Consider the following 22,623-nt stretch of genomic DNA (forward strand, 5'->3'; position numbering starts at 1 on the left):
TTTGTTAAGAATTACAGTATTCATGCCTACTTACAACTTGCTATTAAGAAATAATCTGAGTTTTATAAATCATTACAAGAGCCAGTATTTGCAGTAAGTTTGTAAAGCCAGTTGCACTTTGCTAATCTGAACTAATTCAACACAGATCACAGGCTCTCCTTTTTCTGCTGATGTGCAGAAAACCTTTGTTTTGGACTGTGAGCTGCCTGTCATGTAAAAGGGAATGTTTGCCACAGACCAGCATGACACACCTGTGTGGGGGAGACTTTGAGGACAGACTACAGAACTGACAAGAACATGGGGTGAGATCTCTTTACTTTCACATGCAATCTTAACTAAGGGACTGTGTTTCCTTTTCTGAGGATTATCTTTCACCAGGGAAACATGCAGCAGTGCTCAGATGCAGGCAAGGGACACAAGTACTCAGACACTCTCTCCTCCTATTGCTGTAGCCCAAATAAAGCACTAAGACTGTAGCTACACATAAACTGTTTAACAAAGAGGTTTTAAAACACATAAGAATTTGGTTAGATAACGTCTTTTGGTCAACTGTTCTCTCAAAAACATACAGACCATGCCAGTGAGGCCTGTAATTTTCAAAAAAGGTAGGGCAGCTCTGTGCTTTCTGTTTGTACACCTATGCCCCCTTTCTTTTCAGAGCACTTAACTCATTATCCCTTTAAATTCTGTGACAGACACTGCCATTCAAAAAAAGTTACCAGCTGTGGATCAATGCTGTGTTCTGACACTTGGCATCAGCCTGCTCAGTTATCAATGTAACATTTTGAAGGGCAGCATATCAGCAGTGTTAACTATTTAAAAGATAATCAATGATTCTTTCCAGCAACCACAGCCCTGATAGGATAGGCATATTCTTCCAACCAATATTTGCTCAAAACACTGATTATGCAAGTTATAATTTAAGTTGTTATGAGTAGCTTACTAGTACCACTACAGCCCCAGAGAGTGATTAATGCAGATTGCAGCTTGCACAGGAAGGGTAAACACGCTCAGGTGAGGGAGGGAGAGCTGAAGCAGGAAAAAGAAGTGGCTGTGCAAAGGGGGCATGTTCAGGCGAGAACTACCTCGGAAACAAATCGCTTTACAGTTTATTTCTCTGTTTTTCTCCTAAAAACACGTCGAACATTCACGTTCTAGCGTGACACGTGAGAAGACTGGGCACGGAGCGCACCCGAACAAAGCAGCCGCTCTCCCCGGCCCTGGGGGGCTGCGGAGCCGCCCGCACCGACCATCCCAGGGACGTTCCGGGAGCCCGCAGACGGCGCACACCGGAACGGAAAAAACCCGGAGACCCCAACCCCGGGGCGAGGCAGCAGCGCCGCTCGGGGCACGACGATGAGTGCGGGGTGGGTACGGCCCGGCGGCACCGGACCCCACCGGCACCGCCCGGAGCAGCGCCCGGCCGGGACCGCCCCGCCCGCGGCAGCGGGGCAGCGCCCGGCCGGCCGCTCCCGGCGGGCCGTCCCGGCTCTGCGGGGCTGCGCCTCGGGGGGCCCTGACGTGAGGGGGCGGCGGCTCGGGGCCCCCCGAGCACAACCGGCCCTGGCGGGGCTGAGAGCGGCGCGGCGGGCACGGACGAACCTCGCCGCCCGCGCCGTCTCCCGGGCCGTGCCGTGCCGTGCCGAGCCGAGCCGAGCCGAGCCGAGCCCCGCGCCGCCCCCGCCGCTCCCCCGCAGCCCGGGCGGACGGGAAGAGCTTCGGTCCAATTCACTCACCTCCGCGGCGCCCAGCGGCTCTGCCTCCACCGCATCACTTCCGGGCGAGCGCTCAGCTGGCGGACGCGCCGTGACGAACCGTGACGTGCCGCGCGAGAGGCGGGGCGCGCGACGCCGCACGCGCGGTGAGGGCAGAGAAGGCGGTGGCTCGCGCCTCCCGCGCCCACCGGAGCGGGGGCACCCGGCGGGGCGGGGCCGCGGCACGACTGCACCAAGGTAAAGCGGGGAGGGGGGGAAGGCGGGCGTACACGCGGGCAGGGCGGAGGGAGAGGAGAGGCCGGAGGCGCGTGCGGTGGGCCGACCTTCCCCTCTCTACTTTGAGCGTTGGTTACGCCCGGCTGCGGGGGGCAGGGCCGCCCCGGCCGCCAGGGGGCGCAACGACGCCCTCCAGACCCGCAGCGCCCCCCAGTGGCCGCGCGTTCCAGGCCGGGGGGGCGGCAGCGCCCTCCTGACAGTGGCCGCGGCTGTGGGGGCGCCCGGTGTGGGCAGAGCTCAGTGACCCACAGCGCTCTGTGATGTGACCTACAGTGCTCAGTGACCCACAGCGCTCTGTGATGTGACCTACAGTGCTCAGTGACCTACAGCGGTCTGTGACTCACAGCACTCCAAGCCCCCAGTGCCCACAGTGCTCAATGTCCACAGGCCTTGGTGCCCTCAGCTATCCTCGACCCACAGCGGTCAGTGACCCACAGCGCTCACTGAGCCACAGGAGGATAAGGTAGCATCTTAAGCTGCACCAGCGGAGCTTTAGGTTGGACACGACGAAGAACATAACAGAAAGGGTGATTAGATATGGGAATGGGCTGCCCAGTTTGGTGCTGGAGTCACCATCCCTGGAGGTGTTAAGGAAAGCCTGGACGTGCTCCATTTGACAGGGTGGTGTTTGGTCACACACTGAGCTTGGTGGGCTCAGAGGTCTTTCCTAACTCACCTGATTCTGTGGCCCACAGCCCTCCATGCCCACAGCTGTGCTGTGGTTCTCAAATAGCAAAATCATGTCTGTCAATGAGTTTCATTCACTGACCCTCAGAATTAAATAAGAAAAGGGTCAGGGAGGATTTTGTCTCTGCTAGCATTAATATTTATACCTGTTCTCGAGCTTGGGAGCATTTCCAATGCTGGGAAATATTTCTATTCAGGCATTCAGTTGCATTTGGCTGGAAGCCAAGGTATGAATAAGGTGCATAAATCTATACTGGAGCTTGTGTCTATGTTGTTATATTTCTGTATGCTTCTATATTATATAAGCAAGGCCATCCAAGGATAGCTGAGAATTCATTTTCTCTGCTAAATTTCTCATTCTGCATTAAAATCTTTCTCTGCTCTTAAGTAATAGGGAACTAAACACACAGGAGAAGAAAATGGTATGAAAGCATGAACAACAGAGTTGGAAAAGACTGGAGATGAGTTCATATTGCTTTGGAGTTTACCTGGACACTGTGTGCTTTTCATGAGAAAGCTAAGAAATAAGTAAAACAATGTTTTTCCTTTCTCTTCCCCCTTCCCACGGTCAAAGTCAGCATTTCTGTTCTTCCTGAGGCCACTGCAGCACAGGAGGCACTCCCAGGGCAAGTCTGTATTTCCTACTAAAACCAGATAGTGCCTTGACCACCTTATATTAAGAGAATGAAAACCCAGTGATCAAAAGCAACTAGTTAAGGATTTCCAACTTCATTTATTCAAATAATTTTTTTTGTAGAACCTTAATTTTGTGCAAATTGGCTTATTTGAACTGACATAGGAAACAGTGATAAAATCCATGTCCTTGCTTTTACTATTTAATTATATTCTCTTTGCATGCAGTTTGCTTTTTCTGATCAAAAGACTGCTCCATATGCAAAAGCAAGCTTAAAAGAGATCTGAGTTCAGTCAGAAATCTGAGGCACAGATAGAACAGCAGAGTTCCCAACCCAGTTGATGAACAATGTGAGTACAATGACTTAGGGAGTCTGGTTCAAAGGTGTTGATCAGGGTTTCAGATCACTTCAGTTTGCCAGCAGAAAGACACTGGCATGACAAAATTCTAAATCCTGTGAAAGTCACCCTGCTTTTAGACACCATTACAGGATATCTTGGTTCAGTAACTTCATTCTTTTTCACCAAATTTGCATATATTTATGATTGCAGCTTGTAGATAGAAAGAGTGAGAAATAAATCTTCGAGTCAAATTGATGGGAATGTCTGGAAATTTACAGGCTTTTGTCACTGGTAGAAATGAGGATGTAACACCATGGAAGAACATAATCTTTCATTCTAGTAATTTTTCACCATGTGGAGACGGAATACTTGAGCTGTGATTGAGGTTTTGCTAGGATTGGGTTTTGTCTGAATCTTTAAAAAAAGTTATGAATGTTCAATCAAGAATGAAAATCAAATGAAATTTTCATTCTGCCAGAATACTGCAGCCACGTGTGGTCAGCATTTGCAGGGTACTATCACAGGCCACTGAGTCATTGATTTGAGTAAAAGAAGACAAAATTACTTTTGTGGAAACTAGATTTTGAAACTTAATATTGCTGGAAGGCATGTGACCTATCCAGCTATCACAGGAATCTGTGACCCCTTCTCTGCCCCCTGTGCCACAGGAACTCATTGTCTCAGTTGTCGTCCCTCAAGGAAATGACAGCCCAAATCCACTGCTGCCTTAGGAGCCACAGACTCATTGTGGCAGACTTGCATGAAAGATGAATATGGATTACTGACCTCTCGTTGCTGTGGAGAGCTCTGAAAGGAATGATTGATTATCTGCTACATTAGCAGCAGGAGAGAGACTGCAGGTCACTTTTTAGCTAAGTGGCATAATTTAGCTCCTTAAAAAAAAAAAACCCAGAGATGTGAATTTTTCTGCATCTCTTTAAGTAAACATTAGCCAAAGAGAGCATGTGAAAACAGGAGCTGTAGATTGGCATACAGGCTGGATTGTGGGCACATGGCATGAACATGGTGCTGTTCCCTACTACAGTGTTGATACACCGTGGTCTTGAATGACATCATTTACTTCAGTATCAGAGATGTGACCACAGCTTCATTTGGAAGGCAGGCAGCCCAACAGTTTGTCACTGTGTCTTTAGACTCCTTGCCAGTAGCAAACCAGCTGTCAAATAGCAGTTGTGTTCCTGCTAAATAAAACATTTTACATCTGAGAAGTTCAAAGCTGCCTTTTCAAATTATTTCATGCAGGGTTTTGTTCCCCACCTCCCCTGAGCAAATCCAGTTTCAGCACCAGCACTAGGTGTGTGTTACTGATGTGTGCCCCAGTTAGCTGGGGTGTGAAAGAAGAGAGATCAGTTGTTTTAAAATATTTTTTCCCCATGGGCTCTTCCTTTCAACCTTTATTTTCTAAAATCCTCTATGTACTCGCTGCTGGCAGATTTTATGCTTAAAGTGAGTCGCTAATGCTTGATTTGAGAAGAAAGGATGAAATAAAATAGACTTACAACTTCACCAAAGGAGCTGTGCAGAGGAGGAGGTTGCTGGACATGTGTTCCCAGCCAAACATCCCCTGCTGGGAAGCAGCTGAGGTTTAGCTGCTCCTGGATCTGCAGTCAGTCTTGGTGCAGCCTGTCTGCTGTCCTAGCTGTGCTTTGACACTGCACTCTCGGGGTCATTGCATAGTGCAGTTGGCAGATTCCTTTCATTATTTTTATATGAACTTTTAAATTCTAGACAAGCCTGCAAATATCAAAATAAAACTGGTGTTTCATTGATTATTCAGATTATTGAACTTTTGGGTCAACCATCTAATAATCCAAAGTTCCTTTCCTGAAAGAAATCCTACTGGATTTTATAGTCTAAGGGACTATTTGTTTTAATTAACAGTGACAAAATTTGCATGTTCACCACGCAGTGGTCAGATCTCCTTTGGAGTTTGGGCACAATGGGATGTTTCAGGTGCGTGATTGATGAGAGGGGGTTGTGTGGAGACCCGGGGAGGGTCAGAGCCCCGCGCTGCCGGCTCTGCCCAGCACCCAGCGGGGCTCCTTCGGGAGGCAGCGCTCGGCTCCCTCCAAAGCCCGGGTTCCGGCGCTGCGTCCCAGCTGCGACCTCCTCTCTTCCCCACCGACAGGGCTGTGCGGACACATCTTCCTTTGACCTCTCCCGGTTTGCTTTGTGGCATTAAACACCCGAAATTTGCTCGGCTAATACAATAGCCCTGTACTTTCTGACAGAAACGCCTGTGGTTAACCTCTGTGGGCTGCATGCTGCAGTAAAATGAAGGGTGGTAGAAGTTAAACAATGGGTGTGACTACCACAAGATGGGTGTTAGTGGGAAAGTGGTGTAACATCCACTTAGCATTCCAGAGATGTGAAATGTAATTATGATTTAAATGCCAAAGATGTAAGTTGAAAGATGAGTAACTACAAGGACATGAAAGCCTCCCTTATCTTCCTTTCTATCCCACTCAGAATCATTTTGCACACCCACAAAACTAATACAAGTAGTGTCACTTGATGAAATTGCACCTGATACATGACTTGTACCATCACTTACATTTCTGTCAGTGTGGGCACTGTTTATACCAAAGAAAAATTCCAATCTCATTTACAACAGTTTAAGTTGGAAGTACTTTTGCTCTCAGTGGAATTACTCCCTATTTATACTCCCACTCAGATCAGAATCTGACCAAGGCTTTGAATTTTGTCTTATTTGCTCTCATCCTTTCCTGTTATAGACAGAAGTCCTCGATCTGTAAAGGGCTCCTCACACCTTCATTTATGTATCTTTGCAGAAATGGCTTATGAGCAGGTCTGTAATGATAAGATTTGTTGACTAAATGAGCCCTGGGAGCAGCTGGCTGCTGAGTAGAGATGAATAGCTGCTTAATGTCTTTTACATCATCCAGCCTATGTGGGAAGGAGAGCAAGAATGCAGAAGTGCAGCCCATGCCTACATGAGGGGCTACACAGTTCTGTAGCAATTCCAGCACACAGGAGTTAAAGAACAAAAGAGTAAGCTTTAGGTGGGGGAGGGGGAGAAACTAGTGGGGAAAATAATTGTTGGTTCTAGATTTTCAATAAAATCCTTCTAAACAGATTCTTGGTATGTCTAAAATCCAAGGGCAACAGGTGTAGTCAGCTCTGAACAAAGGGCATGTGCTGTCCCAATCTGTCACATATGAAATTGTCTGATGCATAGATCAGAATTGAAGCCTGTATTTTAAACACTTTTACCCCCAACATTATTCCTTTTAGTTTTTCTATGGATTACATGAAAACCTAACCTGTTATCAGCTTCTCAGAGGTGACACCTTGAAATAAAAGCAGAGGAGGGAAGTCAGGAGAGGCTCTGTGGTCTTTCCCTGCAGCCACAGGAGCAAGTCAGTCCCAGCTAGCTGCTCCCTGAGGAAGCCACAAGATTTGCCACCCCCAGGTTCCCTTAGAGGACCCCAGGTGGTGGTGCCATCTGTGGCGTGGGTGGCACAGGCGAGGATGAGACCACGAGGAGTCCAAGGTAAAGGAAAAAGAGAGGACACTTGAGTGGCTGTCATGGAGGCTTTATTCCTTAATGGGTCCAGCGGCAATAGACAAGGGAGACAGGCTGGGGGGGGGGGGGGGGCTGATAAAGGGAGTGGGTGTGGAAGGAGGAGACTCAGACTGACCAATAAGAATAGGGTAGGGGAGGAATGAACAACGTATTTGAACCAATAAAGATCATACATGGGAGGGGAAAAGGCCCAGGGGCAAATCATATAGCACAGAAAGGATGATTACATGGAAAAATCTCGAACAAAAGAGCGGTGGTTACAGTGAGTGACAAGGGGAGTAGGTGGCACCACTGCGAGGGGAGAAGACTTATAAGAGCAGGGAGGGAGGAGGGAGGAATCACTGGGTTTGATGGGCAGGCAAGTGGCAGGAAAGGAAAGTAACAAAGAACCTGGGACAAACGGTCATGAGAGGAGAACATGGGAAGAACCAATGACAAACCATTTTCTTAACACGAAACAACTAACACAAATAATAATAATAACAAATCTTAAAAAACACTATGCCACACCCAGAGCTCCAGGGGCAGTGCAGCTGCAAAAGCCATCCCAAGGGGAGTGCAAAACTGCCCCAAGATGCCTGCCTCCACGGCTTTTTCCTCGCAAGCCACCCTAACCCTAGGCTACTTTTCCTGCCTGGGGTTAGGGTTAGGGTTAGGGTTACGCCTAGGGTTAGCGTTTCAGAAAGCACAATGCCCAGAGCTCCAGGCACAGTGCAGCTGCACAAGGCATCCCAAGGGGAGTGCAAAACTGCCCCAAGATGCCTGCCTCCATGGCTTTTTCCTCGCAAGCAGCCCTAACCCTAGGCTGCTTTTCCTGCCTGGGGTTAGGGTTAGGGTTACGCCTAGGGTTAGCGTCTCAGAAAGCACAAAGCCCAGAGCTCCAGGCACACTGCAGCTGCGCAAGGCATCCCAAGGGGAGTGCAAAACTGCCCCAAGATGCCTGCGTCCATGGCTTTTCCCTTGCAAGCAGCCCTAACCCTAGGCTGCTTTTCTTGCCTGGGGTTAGGGTTACGCTTATGGTAAGCGTCTCAGAAAGCACAAAGCCCAGAGCTCCAGGCACACTGCAGCTGCAAAAGGCATCCCAAGGGGAGCGCAAAACTGTCCCAAGATGCCTGCCTCCATGGTTTTTTCCTCGCAAGCAGCCCTAACCCTAGGCTGCTTTTCCTGCCTGGGGTTAGGTTTAGGGTTTCGCCCAGGGTTAGTGTCTCAGAAAGCACAAAGTCCAGTGTGGTCCTTCCCTGCAGCCACAGGAGCAAGTCAGTCCCAGCTAGCTGCTCCTTAATCATTTGCTGGAGGAAGCCACAAGATTTGCCACCCCCAGGTTCCATTAGAGGACCCCAGGTGGTAGTGCCATCTGTGGCGTGGGTGGCACAGGTGAGGATGAGACCACGAGGAGTCCAAGGTAAAGGAGAAAAGAGAGGACACCCTGCGTGGTTGTCAAGGCGGCTTTATGCCTTAATGTGTCCAGTGGCAAGTGACAAGGTTGAAAGGCTGGGGGGGGGGGGGGGGGGGCAGGGGCGGGGGGGGTGGATGTGGGGTGTCAGATAAAGGGAGTGGGTGTGGAAGGAGGAGACTCAGACTGACCAATAAGAATAGGGTAGGGGAGGAGCGAACAACATATTTGACCCAATGAAGATCATACATGGGAGGGGATAAGCCCCAGGGGCAAATCATATAGCACAGAAAGGATGATTACATGGAAAAATCTCGAACAAAACGGGGGTGGTTACAGTGAGTGACAAGGGGAGTAAGTGGCACCACTGGGAGGGGAGAGGACTTATAAGGGCAGGGAGGGAGGAGGGAAGAATCACTGGGTTTGATGGGCAGGCAAGTGGCGGGAAAGGAAAGTAACAAAAAACCTGGGACAAACCATCATGAGGGGAGAACATGGGGGGAACCAAGGACAAACCATTTTCTTAACACAAATAATAATAACAAATCTTTAAAAACACAATGCCACAAGGCTCTAGGTGAGGCCAGGATTTGGGACTCTGCTTGTGCTAGGTTAACCCTTGTAACTGAACTGTTTCTTTTCTGTACAATATATGCACCTAGCAGGGGGAAGCAGTGATTTTTCAGATACTGGTACACCTGTGCCTTCGTGTCTGTCTGATTTCACTGCCTGAAATTAAACTCTAGAGTGGATAAAGTGAAGCACTTACTCCAGACTGTTTGATGAGCTTGGACTACCTAGTTATATTATCATGGAATTCATTTCCTAGAAATACTATAAACATTTACTAGAAGTACTTTCTGCTGTGTAGGAAGAATAATTTTCTATCTGGGGGGAAAATATATGATTGGTTAAACATGTTAAAATACAAATAGCAAAAGAAAATTGTTCTCTCTTAAGAATCAGAGAAAAATAGTTCTTGAAAGCAGGAAAGGTCTTTAGATGACAGCAATGGTTAAGATAAGGGTAGGAATTTATAGTTCAGGATTTTTTATGAAAAAGAACCATGAGGCAAATCCTGTGTTCAGGTTAGCATCTGTAATTCCAACTTTGATGAGGGAAAGAGGGTGTGAGTGTCTGGAGCCACAGGAGGCTGGTTCTGGCCAGCCACCGTGCTGGAGGCAGCAGCTAATGAACAGTACAGCCTGAGAAGCCTTTGGCTCTAGCCCCTCTTTTACAACCCAGAATCCCAGGAATTGCCACAGACTGCAGGGATTTGAGCCACAGCACACTGCCAAATTTTGGGTGCTGCATTAGGAAACAGCTTTTCTTATGGCCAGGCTGTCTGAATTACTCTGCTCCAAACTGTCCATTCCCAGCACACAGGTCTGATTGCAGGGTAGATTCACCCACAGTAATTAGAGCTCCAGGTTGGCAAATGGATCCTGATAGTCAGATAATGTCCTGTCCCTGACACTTGTTCCTCATTGCACCCATGTACTTACTTGGCAGTGCTGCTGCACCTTCCTTTGGGACAGTAAGGTACCTTTGACAGCTGCAGTGCCCCTTGAGCAGAAGTCATTGTTTCTGTCAATTTAATTCTTGACTGGAATTTTGTTATCCAGAAGTGGATTTGTCTCTGGGATATTTCTGGTCTGTCATGAAACAGTGTAACCAGTTACATGATAAAATACTCATTTACATAAAGCAAGAATAAGATTTCATTCTTTCTTCTGACAAACAGTCTTATCACACCTGGAGGCTGATTCAGTGGGCTCAGCAGGTACACAGCTCTCTGAAAATCAAGACATTCAGGATTTTCCTAAATCCACAGTTAGTCTGCCTCTCCTGAGTGCTTAGATAAAATAGCTTTCATCACCTTTTCATCACTTCAAACTCCAGCTGAATCATTTCTGCCACAGTATTACAAATAAGCCTCTCAGCCCCTGGAGCCTATACAAGTTTTCAGCAATATTGTGGTGGTTTTAACATGTATTTCATTCACAGATTTGCAAAGATAGGGTCAGCATTGGTACAACAGTGTCTCAGGAAGGGGGATGTGTAGAGTTTCGGTGATTTGCCCAATGTCTGTTGCAGAACATCAGTGAAACAGAACCCAGACATTCTTGTACCAGGCTTGATACAGCAAAGCACTAAACCAATTGCTTAACTTTGAGCAAGAACTCTAGCTGTTTGAATGGAGATAGATTTAAGTATCTATATAAATACTTTGCTGGACTGAGTCTTCATCTTTCAACAGCTAATTATTGTCTACAGCTATTTCTACAGCTATTTCAGGGTTTTTTCACATAGCTCAGCATATCTTTGGATGGCGGAAATATTTTTAAACTAATTTAATGGTGGGAACAAATGTCCTGCTTTCTGGCCTTTTGGCAACTCAAATGTTCAGGCATATGTTGGGGGGTTTGCCTTGTCTTTCTAGATGACACCAGCAACTCGACAAGCAGTTCTCGGCCTTTACCGCAGGGTTATGCGAATAGCCAAGACCTGGCAGTCGGCATCAGGACAGACAGAGGAAACCATGAGAGAGAAGGAGTACATCAGAAATGAAGCCAGAACGTTATTCCGAAAAAACAGAAACGTGAGTGTCCTCACAATGCTGAATTTCCAAATAACTCTTCTCTTGCTCTTTGCACTCTCTGGTTGGATGCTAAGATAGGAATGTAAGGGTTAGGTTCCCAAAATTTCATTCACCTTAAATGCTGGTGTATTTGGATTGCAGTTTAAATATCATCCCTGAGAAAACTCAAACCATTTCAGCTCTTCATTAACTACTGTAGAAGTCTAAAAGGTCTTTTTTCAGTAAAAAGTGCCAAGAAAAAATTAAATTCCAAAGATACTGCTTGTGTAATTGAAGCAGCTTTTGATCTTTACAAAGTTAGCTAAGTGTATCATTACCCATGCAATGGCAAACAGAACTCAGCAGCTTCTTTTTTTCTTTTCAAAGCAGCAATTATTGGCACTTCTTTTAAAAGAAGCACTTTAATTTTTTTTCTTAAGGAAGAAATTTCAAACCCTGGTAATCAAAGGCCCTTCTTGTAATTCAAGATCACAACACTTATTTATATCCTATATTGGTCTGTGACTAAATTGAAGTAATGCAAAGTCAAAAAAATGAATTTAAGTCATAATTCACACCACATTTCTCACTTCAAAGAGAGTTTCTGGATAGGATGATAACAGAACGTACACCAAGCAGTGTGTTTGCTTTCTCCACTGGTGACCTTGCAGAGTGATGAACAGATGAGCATGGTTTTTTCATAGATGCAGTGGTAGTTTACATGCGTATTGTCTTTTTACAGAGCAAATACCATGTTTGGGTAAAAAACTCCTTCTGTAGCCTCAATCCTGACAGCCTCTGGGCGTTAACATTCAGCACCATCAAGCCCAGAACTGCTGAGTCCAGGAAAATACCAATGATACCTTTTATGGGTGTGAAAAATACAATTCATCCTTGAGTTTGCCAAAATAAGCTAGGGAAAGCCCCTGCTGGGCATCATTTACACTTGAGCTTCCAGTTGCTAATTACTGTACTCATATAAACCACTTGTTTGTCTGATCATTACAGGTAACAGATCCAAAGCTGATTAAGCAGTGCATAGAAGAATGTGAGGCAAGAATAGAAATTGGACTTCACTATAACATCCCCTACCCAAGACCTGTGAGTATAAATCACAAAGTCTTCACTGATACCTGCTGAACTTTAATAAAATAAAATAAAAACATCAGTTTCCATCACTCTCACTGCACTGCATTTTTAGACAAGCTGGCATTTAAATGTATGCTAAAGCAGAGCCAAATGTACATTGACATATTCTCTATCTTCCACTGTAAATTGGAGAATTTCTTCTCAAAATAAGGAGTCAAAGCCTAAATGGAGTTGCATGAACTAAATTCCCAAGGCCTCTGAGTATTTAGCCAACCAGTGAATACAGAGAAACATGGTAATGGAATCAAATATTAGAAGAGAATGAGAGAATAAAAAAACCTAATTACATCTGCCACAGGTACAATAATTTTTATAGCCTACATTAGTGTTAACTGTTCTCCTGATCACAAATCAGGTTTTATGAAATACCTCTCTGTGTTGCTGCTTCTTTCCCTTCTTCCTACAGAAGAACATGTCCAAAATTACTGAAATGCTGGAATTTGCAGCAAAGTTTTCCAGTGCACCATTCAATACAGTTTCACTGCCCAGTCACTTAATACTTTATGCTGCCTCCCATAGAGGCACCTCCTCTCTACTCATGTTGATAAGTAAGGGAACTGTTCACATCTACAGTTCCCTTATCAAGGCAGTCATGGTCAAAATTAAATTGTATCTTTATCAGATGCTTGCCTAGACTATGGTCACTGTTACCATGTGTTTCAGTATACAGAATAGCAATGCACAGCTGGCAAACAATGCTCCTAGAATGGCCCTAAAATGTGTGCTCTGCAGTGGTTTCAAAATCCCAAAGAATCTGCTCTCAGACAAAGTGGATGATTATTATTTTTCAGATTCTAGAAATCTCTACTGCTACTTTAGTCAGTGCTTTTACTACTATTTGCACCTAAACACCCATCTTACAGGATGACAGCCTCAGCAACAGTAACACCTGACTGCTACCACCTACATTTTTCAGTTATTTCAGGGTTACAGCTGCATGATTCCCACTAACAGTCTTATGAAATATAAAGACTTTGTCAATCAAAGGAAGAGTCTGTCACCTATTGCTCCTTCTGCTTATGGAATCAATGACATTGATTGTGCATTTTAATGTATTATATATATATATATATATATAATCCTGACAGTAAAAAGGCAGCCTTTCAGTTTGGGGTTATTTTGTAACTTGTTAAGTAGCTATGAATAAATCACACAGTGATTCAAGACATTACTCAAGAATTTTTAGGGTTTCTAGTTCTTGCTGTTCTGGAACATTGTCAGCAATCCTATTTCATCAGGTATTACTGCAGTCTGATACCAAACTGCAAAACAAAGTTACTAAGGCCTTGCATAGATTTTATTACGCTTTATTAAAGCGTAAAATATATGGTATTTTAATAAACAGAACAATTAGACCTGTTTTAGTTACACCACCAATTAGTTCTGAAAGTTACACCACTAATCACTCCTCAGAGAGTGCTCCTCCTAGAAATCTAATAACCTGGCTTGAGACAATAGAGTTACCCTCTCCAAAGTGCGAAGAAATTAGTCCAAACTCAGTGAAACTTAGCCTGTACTTTTCTTCTCAATATGCACCTAACTGGTGGGATTTTCTTTTCCAGATCCATCTGCCTCCTATGGGCCTTGCCCACAAACAAGGCCGTACATTGCGACACCAGGAAAAGTTAAGGAAGATTTCTAAGCCAATATACCTGAAATCCCATGATGAAGTTTCATAAGCCACCTGTTTCATTTAAGCTGTGGTGTGTAATCACATCCTTTGAACTGTGAACTGCAATCCAGGTGATTTGTGTGCACGACTGTGAATAGTGTGGTCACTTGTTCACACATTTCCTGAAGCCAAAAAGCAAATTGATCCATTGTGAATGATGGATCAGGTTGGTTTAGTATTTATTACATTTCAACCACTGACTTGTCAATAAAAGTAACACTTTTTAAGGAGTGAGGTGTGATACAAAGATTACTTTGACATCAGGACCAACTGCAGCAGGATTTCAAACTCTGTTTATCTGTAACAGGGTTCTCTGGTGGTTTGAGGGGTCTCTGTGCTCAGTTGTGACTCAAGAGTGTGCCTTGTATAAGGTCAGCCAAAATCAAGGAAGTCTGGGACACTCAAGCAGACACAGTTCCCCCAGAGCTTCTGAATGCCAGTGGGAATACAGTCACTGCACCATGCACCTGCTCTCCTTCCTCTCTGCTCCCTGCTCTGCCTGCTGCCCCTGGGGGAGAGCTCCAGTTTCACAGTACCCTTATGGGGAAGTTTTGTTTCTGGACAGTAGAAGAGACAGCAGAAGTGCCACAACTCCTTTGCAAACTGCAGAGGAGTGGCCTAGAGTCTCTATGTCAGCTTTTTTCTCTCTTCCTTTGGAGAGGGTGTGGATGTGAAATGCAAAGTTTGGAATGCTATTACACAACTCTGAGTAAAACATTCCAGTGTTGGGTTCCTCAGGTTCCCATGTATGGACTGGCTGAAAACTCTGCCTTCAGGGTATCACTATGGGAACAAGCTTAGGATGCTTTGGTGTCCTCACTATGTGTTTTCACATGGTCAGCTTTTCAGCACAATCAGCACACTGGCTTTCTCAACAATTATTTTAATTTTGGTGTTAGTTTTTAACTCTTACGTTATGGATTGAACCCCAACTTTAGTAAAAGAAAGTATCTACAAGTCTCTTAAGTTTGAGGGGTATTTCTGTTTCCCAGGTGCCTCATGAATAGAAGTAAAATGAAGTTAATTTTCTTTTCATGGCCTACCAGTTGTTTTGGCTCCTTTGCAGTCCTCTGACTTTACCAGGCTGTTGACATGTTCTCTTCAGGGAAGCTGGGGGAGTCTTCCATCCTTCAGGCTTGAAATACCTGTGAGACCAAGCTTGGACAAGAGCCACACTGTACTGGACACTACCTAAGCACAGTCCAGAGCACTTAAAGGACAACCTATTCTAGCCTGACTTTAATAGTGGCAAAAAAAAAAAAAAAAAGAAAACCAAATTTGACATATGCATGTGTGTATGATTTCCTTTTAAAGTGGGAGAAATCAATGAAATCTCATTTCTGAGCACACCAAGTCATTTGAAACTCTCCAAGCTCTAATAAACAATGACAAAGAAATATTGCTGTCTAAGTAAGTTAGAACAGGTCCTGTGCAGAACAGACTGACAGTTCCTCTCCTAAAAATGCACTTTTAAGAGTGAAAAAACTACAAGCAGATGAGAAAGTAGAAGAAAACAATGAGAAGTGTGAATCAGCATGACAGGTACTGGCTAGCCCAATTTCTCACTGCCCTTTATGGCTCCAGTCCACAAAGGTCTCTATTCCCATTTAATTATTTCCTGGGAATGCCTCATGTGGGGAGTAACAGGTAAAATGCCATTATTCTGACAGTGGAAGCTTTGCAAATTTACTGCTGCCAGGAAGACACAAAACAAAACTCCTTTAGCCTAGGAAAAGGGGGATTGCATAAAAAAAGCAAAAAACCAAAAATTAACATGATTGCACACACTGCTTAGTTCTTCATTGAAAGAAGTCAGGCTAATCTGATATCCTAATTGTGATACAGCAGTGTAGGGATGTATCAGCTGAGCCCAGCCAAAATGTGCAAAGGCAAGGGGTTTGAATGGAAGTTTAAGCTTACTCTTTGTCATAAAACTATCATTTGAATCTTTTGAATTGCTGAAGTTCAGGTGACTAATGAAGGTACTGATGCTCTGACACATCAGGTGAATAAACAGCCATGGAAATGAGCAGTCTAATTTTACTGTCTGTGTTACAGTCACAACTCTTTCCTAAGCACATATTGTAAAATGTAGATTATTTCCAAAGAACAGCCCTAAAATTACAGAAGATTTACACCAAGTTGAAACAACAACAGGAGTTTGAGTTTACTTCTGAAGGAAAATACAAAGAAGCAATTTTTAAAAGGTTCAAATACCCTCAGGTAACTCAAATGAGTATCCACTTTCTTAACTGAGAAACCAGCAAGTAACAGCATCACATTATTTGAGGTGCCTTAAAATGCTAGACAGCCTAATAATTCTTCAAAGGGTTTGAAAAATTATTAACTGGGGCTTCATCCTCATTACTCTCCATCACCAGAAGGCAAAGACTGAAACTTGTTAAAACTTCAGGCTGTTCAGCTAAAAGGATTAGATCAGCTCTTTTTTCAAGTCTAGAGAGCAAACCCGTTCTTTCATAGCTTTAAGTTTGTCAGTATGGAAAGGAGAATCTAACTAGAGTCCTTTGTTTTTGGAGGTCAAACTGACCAACTACCATTTTGGGGGAGTTTCATAAAAAAAATTCATCTGCAACTCAGTCCAGCAGGTAGGCAGACATCTCAACTGGTACTCTTGCATTAGATGCCAAGGCTCTTATAACTTCTGTCAAGAAGTATCCCAATGATTGCACAATATGTCATTCCTGCACATTAATTTTACTTGCAAAACCAGGTTGTCCTAAAATGCCTCTGCTTTCTGCAGAATTTGATATGCACTGGATTCACCCAGTCAGTGTACACTCTGTCCTGTACTTGCTGAATCTTCTCTTACTCCCCTTCCAGTAAATACTGCCATTTTCCAATTTATCACCCTAGTCAGGAGATGCTTTAGAATAATTTACAGGAAAATGATGGCATTAACCTCATATTCTTCAGGAGTAAAAGTCCTGAGTCAGTTACATGAACTCTCCTGCAAGTCAGCTGGTAGGCAAGGCAGTAAGAATTTCTTGACACAATATCTGGCCTTGAAAACCTAAATAACACCTCCTTTCTACAAGTTCTATCCCTAAATCCATCATTACTAAGGCTGTAATGAAGTTGTGCACATACAACTAACATTAGCAAGCACACAACCTTTTAAGAAAATGGACATGGCACCTCCTTAGTGAATCATCCCCTCCCTGGGGTTTGGGGGTGAGGAAATGCTCATTTTGGTGCAGCAGCTCCCCAGAGCAGCACCACAGCACCAAAATGTTACCTAATCCACCTTCCTACTAATACAAGCTGCTCCTGGTAGCACCTTCCAGATGGGAAGAAGATGAGGTAAGCTGGACCTTGCTGTCTGGGTAATGGTACCAGTAACATCCATCTTTTATCCACAGACACTGACACAAGAAAGGTCACTTATTTGATCATACCTATACATTCATTTCCAAGAATGCTTATTAGAGCAGAGACCTGCAGCTTTCACTAGTAACTCTAATCCTGTTAGGCACAATATTCTAGCTATAAGTGGAAGAATTTGGAGTCTTTGTGTTGTCTTCTGCTTTTTCATTGTATGATTTTCCCCTTAACAGCCCTGCAGTGTTAAAATCCACAGGGGCAGTACTTTCTAAAAAGAATTTTTGTATAGATAAGAGGAAGGTTTTAGTTTCCTAAGAAAATGTACAAACCCTGTCTGTTTTACAGCATCCCTAGCTGGAAATATGTCTCTGCTAAGGGAAAATCTGTCTCTTGCTCTGTAATGCATTTTTTCCATCTGCCTTGAATTATTACCAAGTCTGTAAATCTACAATTTGAAGTAATTGCAGGTGGGGTTTGTGGCTTATTTAATGAGTGCTTCTAATTAAGAAATGAAAACTCTAAACCTGTTAATCCAAGGATTCTAATACTACTATTACAAGGTACTTACTCTGTCCAAAAATTTTTCACATTTCTATCATGTCCAACTAGCAGCTGAGTTGCCTTTTCCTTTTTTCTAAATGTGTCTCAGCCAAGAAAGGCTGTGAATTCTAATGTTTAGCTAGTCTGTCATTCTCCAGGAAGGTCTATACAATGCTAAGGAAATAAGGTTGGAAAGCTCATTTCAAAGAACCACAGAAAATTATCTCTTAAGACAGATGTCCCTTGACATTAAATTCCATTACTTTTTCTGTACTAGGGAGGGCAGCCTAGGAAATCATGTACTGCTGCAATCATCAGCTAAAGCAGGTCAGCCATGCCTCATCCCTGGGAAGGGGATGCACAAGTCCTCTCTCTCAGACTCCTCTCCTATCTATTTTTTATCATGTCTACAAAAGCTTAAAATACATTTTTAGTGACATTCCAAGAGATGCCTTCATATCAAATCTAAACATCAGCACACAGGCAGCATTTAGAAAATCAACACAGTAACAAGGACATTGCACACATGTCATAGCAAAGTCACTGTATATTCACAAGAACCACAACTGTGTCATTTAATAAACTATCAATTACTGTTTGTTCACAAAAAGGGGGTAATCAAGCAACCCACATGGCAAGCTATTACACAGATTTCTAACAGTTTAAAAGAAATGATCTCCATAAAATATGATTTAGTTAGTGAATCTGACTTCTTAAAATGGTTTAATATAGAGGACTGTTTGCAAGACTAGTATTATTTATAAGAGGATTGACAAACCTTCATTTCAGAGTTAATTGTTGTTGGCCCAGCCCCCCTTTCAGCAGGTGAGGTGTCACCAGGGCCTTGATACAGAAGCTGTGTCTGAGCAGAAAGATCCTTCTGAGAGCAGTGACTGAGCTGATCAATCCACAGGGAAGGATTTAACAGCCAGGTCCTGCCCCTGTGGCTTGCACACACAGAGCTTCCACACAAGGAGGCTCTTGACCGGTTTATTATCTCTGACACCACAGTCACCTAATTAGTGATCTGAACTGTTGATGCAATTACAACAATTAGATGCAGACATTCAAAAATCAAATAATCACCACAATGCTTTTTTAAATGTATAATACAGTTCTGTTAATTTAAGTTGTATGAAAACTACAAAGTATCTCTCTTATGAACTCTAAGAAAATAATTTTTTTCAAGGACCAATTTTAATTAATTTATTTATAGATCTACTGAAACATGATTCTCTTCTTAAAAACTGTTGTCAGTTTGGATGAGTGTGCTGTAACATTCATAAACAAGTTTTATTTTGGTATAGATGCCAAATATAATTTAGTCTAATTTGTTAAGAGTAGTTTCTTCCTCAGTAATTTGAAACACCTGCTCATCTCTGTCCCTTTTAATAAAGCAAGCATCCTTTAGGTGTCCTGGCCTGACATCTTTGCTCTACTCCCACATAGCAGTGATGCACCAAGTGCCTGGTGCTGCTCTGTTAATGAGGTGTCAGGTGTGCTGCATGAAGCTGCTGTTTACCTGTGCACCTTCCTGCAGAGCAGCACTGCACACACACCCCCTACACTTCTGCCTCACATTGCAGTACCATTCTTAACAGTTACTGTTTTATAAATATCTGCACAAAACAAACCAGTGGTTAATAAAACAATAATGAACTGTTTTCACCTAAGGACAACACAACAGACAAATTCCTATGGCAAGAACTGTGTCTTTTAAGGAGTTGTAGCAGCATCCCTTAATGCCTGGAGCAGGATACTGGGAATTGCCAAATGATGGCTGAATCTCTGACTTTGTGAGGCCTCCAGCAAGTCATTAAAATGCTGCAATTTGGGTAATGAAAAAAAATACAAGACCCCAAATTAGTGGGTGTCTGTTTAGTGCATGTTTTTTTTAAATGTTTGCCTTGATCTTTGTGCTTCTCCTGTCCTGTGTACACAGCAAGTCTAATGATGCATCTTTAGTACCTTCTTGGCATGCTGTGGGGATTAGTTAATGACTGCACAGCTCTTTGAAGATGTTCAGGCTATTTTATTTTTAATTAATGTTTGCAAGCTACTTTGAGCTTCTCTGATGAAAGGGCTTAAACAAGTACAAAATTTCAGGCAGTTATTAGTCCAACATGCAAGAGGGCAAGATGAGGAAGTTGGGGTAGAGTCAATTTTCCTCACACTGGCTGGTATGGGGCTGTGTTTTGGATTGTGCTGAACACGGGGTTGATAACACAGAGATGTTTTTGTTACTGCTGAGCAGAGATTGCACAGAGCCAAGGCCTTTTCTGCTTTTCATACTGCCAGGCTGGGGAGGAATGTGGGGGTGTCCGGGAGGGTGGGAGGAGACACAGCCAGGACAGGTGACCCCAAATGAGCAAAGGGACATTGCAGACCATGTGACATCATGATCAGTGTTAAAAGTGGGGGAGAAGAGGGGGACATCTGGAGTGATGGCTTCCCAAGTCAGCATTACATGTGATGGGCCCCTGCTCTCCTGGGAATGGCTGAACACCTGCCTGCCTGTGGGAAGCAGGGAATTAATTGTTTTGCCTTGTTTGTGTGCATGGCTTTTCTTTCCCTATTAAACTGTCTTTATCCCACCCCATGAGATAGTGGGGGGTGAGTGGCTGTGCGGGGCTGGGCTGCTGGCAGGAAGTGAGACTGTGGGAGAGAGAAAACAGCTCCATGTATCAGATGCCTGGAACATGCAGGTAAATAATATTGAAAAAAATAAAAAGATTATATGGCACAAGCATACTGTTCTGAGAAATGGCAGCTCCCAATACACGTGCTGTGGAGAAGTTTTCCATGGAAATTCTGACACATCATCAAGGAATGACTACAGTTCTATAATAAAGCTTGGGTAGTTCATTCTATCTGAGGATTGGAGGATTGGTTTCATATGTTGACAACAGAATATTCTCATGTCCTCCCTCCTTGTCCTACATACTCCTGAGACACAGAAGTGGTAGGCAAATCCGGAATCTTTTTGCAAGAGCTGTAAAGTAGATTCCCAGTAAAATCAGCATCAAAATCTTTAGGCACGATTTCATTAAAAAAAAAAAAACCAAAACAAAAACAAACCAGCCATGCAGCCATTGAGGAGTAAAGCAGATCTTTACAATCTCAATATTGCACCCTCTCAGTCATCCAGCTGGCACAGGGCTGCCACACCTCTATTTATCCAGTGTTTCTGGGGCTTGTCTGAAGGGAGTTCAATGGACAGAACATAGTTGGTTGAGTGCCCAGTGGTGGATAAGACACCTCTTCTTTCACTTGTCTTGTACACAGGGCACGAATAGATGTTCTCATGAAGAAACTTGGAACTTTCTCCAGGTTTCAGCCATATTATGGGCAAAGGATCATAGAGGATTTTTGGTAGTGATTCTCCAATTACCAAGGATTCTCTATCCCATCGTGCACCTTCCAAAAAAAGGCCTCTCACAAAAGCCCCATCTTCTGGCATTTTCTCCATTGTGTGCTCCTGTTTCATCACCTGCAATGATTAAACCATTGTTTGATTTTATCTGGAGTATACTAAATCCTGAAATTGCTCCTTTAAATAAAATACCTTTTCATCTGAAAACTCTGTTTCTTGCTGCCCCAGAACATGTTTCAAGCTGTTCAAGAAAAACAAAATTCTTCTGCATTTTTCTTACCTCAAACTCAAATCCAATGTGGTCAATTGGGATGGTGTATTTTCTGGCAAAGTTTTGTAAAACACCAGTCAAAAAGGACTGAGTGAAGAAGAATCCTGAGAGCCAAAAGACTGTGGGTGGCCCCTTGTCAACCCAATCCTGAATAAGGAGAGAGAAAACAAATGTAAGAAAAATTCCAATATATTTGTGGCTTCACTGTGCCAATTCACCAGAAAAAGATGTCTTTTCAGATACATTTAAACAGCACAATGAGATCTAAGCCTTGATGGGAACCTCTGCATCTTTCCATCAATCTTCTGTTTTTCAGAGAAAACAAATCACAGAAGTCAGTTCTTTAGGATGGCAACAAAAATAATTACTCATTCTGAAACAACCAGAACTCAGTGCTACTGAGAAAAAATTCAGAAAGTAGCAAAAGCATGTTTTGTTTAGTCTATATAGTGGCCTCTAAAAACAAGAAAAGTAATTGAATTTGGACACTTTTATTAAAATACTTTCTTTTACAATCTTGTTAACACCAATTTCCTAACATGAAAAAAGGCCAAATTCTTTTCCATTCTTCACTGACCAATGTCTCTTCACTGATCACTGTGAGGACACTCATTACAGCCAACACATCAGACCCTAGCAGAGAAAATAATTCCTGTACAGAAATACCCCATAAGGATGTCTTGGACCTTGTCCACACAATGCAGTCGGAAAAAGCAAAACAAGGGCAAAATGTCTTCACGCTACTGTAGGTTATTTGGAGACCAAATGCCCTGATCCAGCAAGCAGGAAACTCTGCCATTTATAAAAATCTCAGACAATTCTTCCTAGCTTTCTTCTCTCCTGACTTCTATGGGGTTTCACTACATCTCAGTAGCTCACTATATAAGGTACACCCAAAATTTTAAGTAGTTTTAAGAGTGCAAAGGAAATAATGAAATGGCAAGTTAAAAATAAAATAGCCTGTTCAAAAAGTGTGTGAAAGTGGTGTCACATTTGAAAGATATTTACAGACATGTATATGAAATTTCATAGTCCTGTTATGCCGTGGCCCTAAAGCATTCTCACACCCAGCTCAGTGTCA

General features: G+C 43.5%; 3 protein-coding genes across 4 annotated transcripts in view; 1 reads left to right on the forward strand and 2 right to left on the reverse strand.

Annotated features, from left to right (window-relative positions):
- The window catches only part of DCUN1D3 (defective in cullin neddylation 1 domain containing 3), a 25,192-nt gene extending 23,328 nt beyond the window's left edge, over nucleotides 1-1,864 (reverse strand). For both annotated transcript variants that reach the window (XM_050980164.1, XM_030229543.2), the window contains exon 1: nucleotides 1,737-1,864. The gene's annotated coding sequence lies outside the window, so the exon portion shown is untranslated. The remainder of the gene's footprint in view (nucleotides 1-1,736) is intronic.
- LYRM1 (LYR motif containing 1) lies at nucleotides 1,805-14,246 on the forward strand. Its single transcript, XM_030229544.2, has 4 exons — nucleotides 1,805-1,952; nucleotides 11,058-11,216; nucleotides 12,204-12,296; nucleotides 13,907-14,246. The coding sequence occupies exons 2-4, from the start codon at nucleotides 11,058-11,060 to the stop codon at nucleotides 14,021-14,023; spliced, it is 369 nt and encodes a 122-aa protein (XP_030085404.1). The 5' UTR covers nucleotides 1,805-1,952; the 3' UTR covers nucleotides 14,024-14,246.
- A 149-nt stretch (nucleotides 14,247-14,395) lies between these two features.
- The window catches only part of DNAH3 (dynein axonemal heavy chain 3), a 59,355-nt gene continuing 51,127 nt past the window's right edge, over nucleotides 14,396-22,623 (reverse strand). Inside the window, exons 60-61 of the mRNA XM_018915945.3 lie at nucleotides 21,552-21,689; nucleotides 14,396-21,388 (exon numbers count right to left, since the gene is read on the reverse strand). Of these exons, the coding sequence (XP_018771490.1) occupies nucleotides 21,035-21,388; nucleotides 21,552-21,689 (492 nt within the window). The 3' untranslated portion in view covers nucleotides 14,396-21,034. The remainder of the gene's footprint in view (nucleotides 21,389-21,551; nucleotides 21,690-22,623) is intronic.

This window comes from Serinus canaria, chromosome 14 (genome assembly GCF_022539315.1).
Source record: "Serinus canaria isolate serCan28SL12 chromosome 14, serCan2020, whole genome shotgun sequence".
Classification (NCBI taxonomy): domain Eukaryota; kingdom Metazoa; phylum Chordata; class Aves; order Passeriformes; family Fringillidae; genus Serinus; species Serinus canaria.